Below are 9,184 nucleotides of genomic sequence, written 5' to 3'. Positions count from 1 at the left end.
AGAGAGAGAGAGAGAGCGAGGAGGGGAAACCCTTTTAAGGCACCGAGCACATCACGAAGTTGTTAAACTCCGTCACACAAAAGCCAAAACATTAACGTTTTATACACCAAGTCGCAAAAGGGACGTAAAGCGGTGTTCATCCATTCAAACGAAAACTACGTGAGGTTTCTGAGACGGCCGAAACTCATAATCGTAGTTGTAATCGCCATTGGGCATGGGTAACCGCCGTGTCCTGGATGGTTTGGGGCTGTGCATACGATAGAGCCCGAGTTCTTCCGGCGGTTCATCCCTGAGGTCTGTCACATCCGTAACCGCGTATACTCCCTCAATGGAGTTGTTGCGATTGCAATATGGCGCCTCGTAGAAGCCCTCTGCAATCCCGTTGGTTTTGCCGTGAGGTAGATCATAAAGACCCTCCTCCTTTCTCGGTATCAGTCTTGGTTGATTCTTAGCTGTATCATTGTTTGGCTCAACATAAACAAGAAGTTCGGGTCTGTTTGGTGGTGAGTAAGAAGGACGTTTTTGTCGTTTTCCTCGTGTAACGTATGCTATGAGCCCGAGAATTGTCCCGGTTGCTACAAGACAACCCACGGCGGACAAACTCAGATATAAAGAGCTCATCCGACATTTCAAAGAGCCTTCAGACAGTCCCATCAAAGGTTTACTGTAAAATTCTTCATCAGCGCAGAGGATGTCACTGCTGTCTACATCCAGATGACTCTCATTTCTCTGTCCCTCTGTGTGGATGACGTTCCACAACCATTGGACAGAGCAGTTGCAGACTAGAGGATTTCCACCTACCCTGAATGTCGTCAGATGATCAAGTGGAAACTGCGTTGGTTGCAATGTTGATAGGCTGCAATGACGGAGAGAAACTGTTCGAAGATTCTGGTAGCTTCCATACAGAACTTTTGGGGGTAACTCCTCCAGCTCTCGATTACCATCTAGATAAATTGTCTCTAGATTCACATTGTCTGCGAATGCACATCCATCTATTCTCCTGATTCTGCAGCTCCGAAGATCCAAATATTGGAGCTCTAGTAATTTTCTAAATGCCAATGATTCCAATGTGGCTAAACGATTCTTGGATAGGATAAGAATGGATAAAACATTGAGTTTCGATAACGCTGCGGTTGGTATTTCCGATAAATGGTTTTCTTCGAGATTGAGGTAAGTGAGGATTTTCAATCGTTGGAATGCATTATCGGCGATGCTTTTTATTAGATTGTTGGCGAGATTCAAGTATTTTAGGGATGTGAGCGTACTCAGTGAGTCGGGGGGAATCGTTTCTATAAAATTGGTGGCCAAATTTAAATTTACTAATGTTGGAGTTAGGAGGAGATTACTAGATGGCATTTCGAGGAGTGAATTCCTTGATAAATCGAGGATGATTATTGAGGGAAGATTATTCAATAATCCCTTCGGCAAGCTCATCAGTGAGTTGCCACTAAGATTCAGATACTCCAGTTTATTAGTGGAGTGAAATGACTGCTCCTCAAGATCTGTTATATTGTTGTTACTGAGGTCGAGGTTCCTCAGAGAGATAAGACCCTTCAGGGACTTCTTGGTGATATTACGGACGGCATTGTTGCTGACATTTAGTGTGATCAGATTCTCTAACCACTGAAAATTCTCGTAGCCCAGTGTGTGGATGATGTTTGACGATAAGTCTAAGCTCTCGAGATTATTGTAGAGGCCAACCTCGTGTTGGAGGGAGGCGATGCGATTGTTGGACAGATCCAGATGGTGGATTTCGGGGTTCAGCTGAATCGGCACAACGTCCAAACTGGCGAAGACACAGGATGCACGTAAATGTTCGTCCTCGCAGCGACAGCTGGCGGGGCATAGGTCACTACTGATGACCGTGGTGAGGGTGATGACAAGCAGGATGATAACTGATGCCATTCCATATGAACAACTACCTTGACATTCCTGGAACAGAAAATTGAGAGATTGTTAGACGTGATAATGAACGCTTTTATTCTTGTGGATGCTTGTTTTGTAAGAAGAAATAAATGTTCCAAAGAAAATCCTGACGAAAATTATGAAGATAACTCGGAAAATTTGTATTCATGAAAATGGCATGACAATATGAAAATTGATTTGGGTTGAAGTAAAATGAACCGTCCTTAATGAAATTTTTTTCATTTTTTGCTTTCGAATGGAAGCTATATAATCGTTGATTTTGACGATCTTCTAATTTCACCTGGAAATGATGTAGAATGTCATGAAACGTGAATATATGATGTTTTTAGAAAATGTGTGTATGTATGTCCGGATGTATGTGCCAATTTTTCGGAAAATTTTTATAAATCTTCACAGAAAAAGGACTAAAGTTGAAGCTAAAAATCTAAAATTTCACCAGATAATTGGTATTACTTTTAAAGCATTTCTGGGCGCAATTTCAACTTAACCGGTCATGTACTTTACGGGATACAGCAATTTCTCAAAAATATTTTTTTCCTCGGTATCTTGAAAACTACGTGACTGAATAAAATTTTTTTAGAGTCAAAATATTCCTGCTGATAATATCTATCAAATCAAACCACAATATTACTATGTAACTAGGGACACCTTGATAATAATCGGCATTTTTCATTTTTTATGAGAAAACCGTTCTGTGCACGATAATTTCCGAAAAAATGTAGGTACGATGTTGAAATTTGGTGAGATTGTAGCTCTTATGGTATTGCAAGATGGGATTGTGGGTAGGCAAAATCGGACAAGTGGTTTAGAAGATATTCAACTTTTTGTGAAAAACTGTCTTGTTCAATCTCTCCCAAACTACTGATCCGATTACTTTTTTTTTTCAAAATACTCGCCTTGTCGCCCTCTATCAAGATCAACAAAAATGTGAATACCCATTTACGCCAAGTTTTCGAGATATTCGCGTTTTTCTAATTTTTTCAATTAAGAGCTAATTTGGCGTTTCATAATACGCGTAAAACTTGGAACAAAGATCTGAGATTTTGGCTACTAATTATTATTATTGAGTCACCCTTATGTATAAAATTTTGTGTCGATCGATTCAATACATCCTGGTATGAAGCAATTTATTCAAAAATCTTTTTTTCCAAATTGTCACAAATCGTCATTTTATTGGTTATTTTCGCGTCTGTGGGCTTATTCTCGATTTGTTTTACTAAACCAATTCTCGTCGAGATATCTCGTCTCTTATGACATCTCTCTTGTCTCGTCTCGATTTGGCCATAACGATTTGGCCAGGAATCGGTCCTTTGTATCATATCGTTTACCAATTTTCGCGTCACGTCTCGTCTATCGTGGCAACACTAATAACCATCACCAGAGTTGGCAACTTCACTAACATCAATCGGTTTTAAAAGGTAACCAGGATCGTAGTGGGACCTACATTATACATCCTCGCCTCCAGAATACCGTCTAGGCATTATATATCATGAGTGCATGAGGATATCCTCGAATCCTTTAGTAACGAAGCTTTATGCTAAAGGAGGATGAATAAACTAACCCAATAGATCGACGGCGGATATGACGTAGGTAAACTGGCAAGGGGTGATGACGTGAGAATAACGGAATTTTAACCTTTCAATTATTATTCGAATGGGTAATAAATATACTTATTAATGAATATTCTTTTTTCCTTTTGCTGCTCATAAAAGGCAAAACCAATTAACGACATCGTCTGTCAGGTCACTTGATTGATTGTTATTTATTGTTTTTCTCATAGCAAGCAAGTCAAGAGGAAGAAACTGCATCGAGGGAGTTGTTCCTTATAATTAAACCATTCCAGGAATATAAATAGAAAAAATATCTGCAAGTGAAGAAGATAAAAATTATATTGCTTTTATGATTACTTTCAATAATTTCTTGAATTTTTGTTTGATGGGGTAATACTAACCATCCAGCTAACAATTTTTAGGATATTTATACATTTACACAGCGAAAAACCTGAACGTAAATTACGCATAGGAAGTCGTCTTTTACGCTTCCCGAAGCGTACTTCACGCTTGATGTTGAAACATAAATTACGATTACATGAACGTAATTGACGATTTTGTATTCGTAAATTACGCTCGAAGCTGTCGTAAATAACGATGATTGTTTTCGTATTTTACATTTACTCATCCGTAATTATATATATCCGTAACAGGTTTTGATAAAGTGATAGAAATGCGATGGTTTTATATTTTGTTGTATAATTAAAGTAAATCTGAATAATTGAATCAACATTTCAATCTCTCGAAAAAAGAGAGAGATAAACGAGATAGATCGAATTGCATTCGATGAAAAAAATCGTTGTTCATGAGTTTGAATTAATTATTTATTGATTAAAAATTAGGATGGTATGCGTGGGTTGTATGCCTGTTGTTGTTGATTGATCTATTCAATAGTCCGTAGGTAAGTGCCAAAATGCTTCTGGAATAGAAAAATTATTTCAATTCAAGCTCAATCAGTTTTATTCCAAGGATATTCGCAGTATTTGTTAAATTTTAGCAAAAGGAGAATCATTCACCCTCAACCGTATTTCTGAAAATAACGACTAAACTGAAAATTCCTTCAAGAACTTTTTTGATAGCTAATATTCTCCGTACAAAAAAGGTCTCTGACTAACTAATTTTACTATCGCCGTTAATTTCAAAATATGCCGAGACAACTCACTGTGAAAAGAAATCGATTCAACTAATTAATTATATTAAGTTGCTAATACTGTAAACAAAAATTGATTTGAAATGAATCGTGACCTAATGTGGGAAAAAAGATATTTCAAGGGCAAAATACGAGGTTCTTTTCGCAAATTATGCGTAAGAAAATGGTAAAATACGTTCATTATAAAGATTTGATAAACATAAATTACATTTTGATAAACGCAACTTACATTCAGGTCTTTCGGCGTGTGGTAGGTTTTATTTTAGAAATTATACTACCTATGATGTTCCTGTCCTTTTGTATACGGTTATTGCCCCATAACGACCCTTGCAAGAAACTCAAAACGTCAACTTGTCAACTCTTTACGAGGAGCGTTTGGTCCGCAATGTATTACGACAAATACGCTTGGATAACGGTTATCACCGTGAGGGATACTCAAGTAAATGTGCTATACTTTTCTGTAGATTCTCATTAATGCTAGCCGGTTTATAGGGAAGCGATTTCGTAATGTTCAATAGGAGATAAATGTGCAGGTTGTATAATTTTTAGAGGGTTTTGATAGATAAGGTATTGGATATAGATTTTATGGGGTTTAAAATATTGGGGAGTTTTCGGTTTAAATAATGCTATCCAAATGCTATCAAATCCAGGAACAAATGGAAATTAGAATAAAAACATTAATTGATTTAATTGAAAATCTACGCTATGTCGGGTACAAATTCAGAAAATAGAAAATTGTCTTTCTTGATTTTTTTTTGAAACGCAGCTATCTATCTATTAGTTAAATAGCCGGTCCTATCGAACAATTCAAGTAATCGTGGAAAAAACTTGATTTTCAGTGCTTTTTCACCAAAAATGGGGGAAAAAGTTCGAGATTAATAGCGAATTTCACTTCGTCGGCCCGGAAAAATTTACTGAACTTGAATTACTATTTTTACCGAGAAAATCGTAAGATAACCACTAAAAAATCAGTATTTTTTCACTGAATTACGTTTCGCTTTACGATTACCATTCGAATAGTAAAATTTGGCTCGATTTTCAAAGTAATTTTTATTCAACTTTTCTCTCAGTGTAGTCTTATCTTCTAAACGCAGTTAATGTCAACGAAAAGTACATCAACGTAGATAATTACCAAAGACAATTACCAATTCAATAATATTCTTCAAAAACATTCAACGACTTTATATGAAGCCAGGAAGAAATTGACGAAGAAAACAGGGCTGGTCAAGCCTTGAACCAAGGCTCACAAATGCAGGATGAGGGCTGGCATTCAAACTTGGATCAGACCTCATTGAGCCCTGAAATGATAACCACTTTCTCAGGCTGGGTGACGAGGCTTGAACAAGGCCTCTGAAGAAGGGTGCATTTAAGCCTCGAAATACCAAATATCATTGTTTTTCAAAATATTATCTCATTATTTATCTTTATTAGTGTTATTTAACGCTTGCTGATTATCCCATAACGTCCATTATCAAAAGGAATGAAAAAAAAAATTGCACCCGCCAGGATTCGATCCTAAGTGTTTCCGATCTCTTGAAATATAGGATTTCATTTTGGTATAATAAGTACTGGGCGTGTATTGTATTTGTTTTTCCGTTTCAACCATTAAAAACTGTTTTTTTTTGTATTCCAATATCTCAATGAATCAAAAACTAATTAATTCATTTTTTTAAACGAATTTTGGGAAGCCTCTCTTGCCAATGGCTGCCGCAAGCCCTGTCCAGACCTATAGCTCGGTTGGTTTGACGGAAGGTCACGGTAATGCCTATTGACTGGATAGACTTTTCTTCGTTGATAAATATGAAATTATTAACGAGGAAGGTAACAATTGGTTGGAAAGTAACCTTGGTTGAGCCTTGAGTGAGCCGTTCCGTATTCAGCCTCAATACTCCAAGCCTGAACTATGAGCCTGAATTAAGGCTCCTCAAAAGCCCCATCTATCACGCTCATTTGAAGGCTGAAGTGAACGTTAAAATCACGCCTGCTCCAGGCTTGTGTCATTGAGCCTTGCCAAACCAAGGCTCGTTCAAACTTGTTCCCATCGTCAGCCTATCTAATTCCCACTTGGGAAGTACAATCACTCTAGTATGAATAAAACCGAAACTAGATAAAACCCACAAATAAATGTGACTTTACTTAAAATGTGTTGTAAGGATATTTTCCCGGGTTGTTCACCCAGGAAAAGTCCAAACTACTTTTTAAGCCTTGTCTATCGCTCATTTGTTGGGCGCCAGCCAAACCTTCACGGAAGGTTCGACGAAAACCGGCCTCTGGCAAACTCATCCACTCAGAGGATTTTTTGGCTGGACAACGGGTTGCCGACGGTGACACGGTAGAGTGGGCGAGGTCCGCCAGGAGTATTACCATCACATCCTCACGAGCCTTTGCAAGCCGTGTATTATGCCTTACAGCATAATCCCCATAATGAACTAAATTCATGCCACCTCTGGCGAGTCTTTCAACTCTTCCAGTGTTCCTTCTCCTCCCGAATATTTCGACTCGGGAGAGTTTTCAGAGTCAAGTGCGAATCAGCCGGGACTCCTCAGAGCCTGGGATGTTGAGAGGCTGATCTGACCAGGGTGGAACTCCGTTACCCACGCTACGACCATCCACACTCTCAACCACCAGTTACCGCTTCGATTATCGCGCGTCACGGCCTCCGGGTAGTACTAGACCGTCGGCGTATGCTCGGGCCGACAGGAGGATTTCTCTACTCCAGGCTCACGGGCCCATACGCCTCGAATCGTTTCGCCGAGACTCGATGACGCCGGAAATAACAAAGTCGTCACTTCGCGTGCCGAAATAACTCCTTTTTACTAGCGGGGGATGCAGGGGCATCCCCCTACGCTGGCCGACAACGGTTATTCACCGAGGCGACGTGGAGTCCGAAACTCCTTATCATCTTATTCGCCCATTCCTCCATCCAGCACACCGAGAGATTCTTTCAACCCCTCGGTTCAAGCGCTCGCGTTCGACTAACTCGGAATCTCACTAGGGCCTTGCCTCCTAGTCTGGGTATCTCGGCGACGATAGGTCATTCCGTTACCCTATCCCCACCAATCAACCCGACGGGATCACGGAGGTACCAGTCCTTTCACCTGGCCGTTGGTCCCTAGTCTACTCCGACATAGCCTCTAGAATCGCCCAATTGGACAGCCTGTACGTCGGCCCCTTTTCCCCTAGCACATGCTGGGCGAATTCCAAAATAGCACTGATCTCTATATAACTGGATAGCTTGCCCTTATGGGCCCAGCACGCCAAAAGTGCGGCGATTTGAAGGCTCACCCAGCGCCGTCTATTACCGGCGGTGGTACTAAATCCGATACCAGTGCGCATGCGTCATCTAAATTGTTGCTAGTGGGAATGGTAATTTTATCGTGCGTTCATAACCAAAAATTCATTGTGGAGCTGAGTGACGTGTTTTTATTTGTGTTGTGATATTGTTTATTAACTTACCAAGGAAAATAATTTAAAATTAAATTGTTGAAACATTATATCTCATATGAGTTACAATGGTTTGTTGTGTTTATTATAAGAAAGATAAAACACAATGGAACAATCTATCGTTTCATGAATAAGTATGTAATATCTTATAGTCGATATTCACCCTTGGCGATTGAAGGATTCAATCAAATAACAAATGAAAAAATAGAAAAATAAATAGAATAGGAATAAAACCCCCTGATGGATACCATTTGGACGAGTTTTGTTTTTCATCCATTCATCATTTTTCATGAGCATAAAGGTGGTAAAATGTCAAGGGCATTTCTGGATCCTGACTGTCATATTACCACCCCCCACTTCGTATATCATGCCCACGCATGCGCATTGTTGTATATTTTAGTACCACCGCCAGTGATAGGGGCGCTGGGTGAGCCTTCAATTTGCTTCAGAAGCGCTTTAGGGAACAAGCCATCCAGTTATTGAGATCAGTGCAAAATGCCGATAGTCTACTAACATCCTCTAGACTTCCAGGGGTCGCGGTTCCACCCAAAACCGCTATGCCTTCAGCATGTCATCGGTCTGTGGTTCTTCTCATCCAGTCGCGACTCTTTCAGCCGCCTCTAGATGTCACTTCCTATCTCTCTTATAATAAGTTTAACAGTTCTCTTTCCTATTTAAGGCACTGAAATGTAGTATATACTGGAAAGGGCACTGATCCGCCTGACGCGAGCCGACAGAGAGGGGCGATTTTCAAGGATACCTATCTCTCTCGTACCGTCCGCTCAAAAAGCTTTCTTACCTTCTAGAACGTATAGAATTCAGTATTGGCGTTTAATTTTTGTTGTTGTTTCATTATAACATAGAATTGATCATTTTTTTCCAATATAATAATACTCGGGCCATTTACAATTTAATTAAAATAATTCCACATGGGAAAAATACAAAAAAATATACAATTCAAGAGATTATTTGTTCAATCAATCTGAAGGTGTATCGAAATCCTCTGAGTCGATATCGTCATCAGTATTCGGATTTTGAAATTTAGGTATGTCCAATATAATTCCTGAAACAGAAAGTATAAATTGAATGATATAGGTTTTATTTTGAGGGAATT

At 39.3% G+C, this 9,184-nt stretch overlaps 1 protein-coding gene across 1 annotated transcript in view; it reads right to left on the bottom strand.

Annotated features, from left to right (window-relative positions):
* Positions 1 to 49: 49 nt before the first annotated feature.
* LOC107041840 (toll-like receptor 7) overlaps positions 50 to 9,184 on the bottom strand; it is a 110,622-nt gene continuing 101,487 nt past the window's right edge. The window contains exon 2 of the mRNA XM_015262613.1: positions 50 to 1,932. Within this exon, the coding sequence (XP_015118099.1) occupies positions 145 to 1,905 (1,761 nt within the window). The 5' untranslated portion in view covers positions 1,906 to 1,932 and the 3' untranslated portion in view covers positions 50 to 144. The remainder of the gene's footprint in view (positions 1,933 to 9,184) is intronic.

This window comes from Diachasma alloeum, unplaced genomic scaffold, assembly GCF_001412515.2.
Source record: "Diachasma alloeum isolate Michigan unplaced genomic scaffold, Dall2.0 Dall_scaffold_00381, whole genome shotgun sequence".
Taxonomy (NCBI): domain Eukaryota; kingdom Metazoa; phylum Arthropoda; class Insecta; order Hymenoptera; family Braconidae; genus Diachasma; species Diachasma alloeum.
The sequence above is the reverse complement of the archived record's forward strand: the minus strand, read 5'-3'. Positions and strand labels throughout refer to the sequence as shown.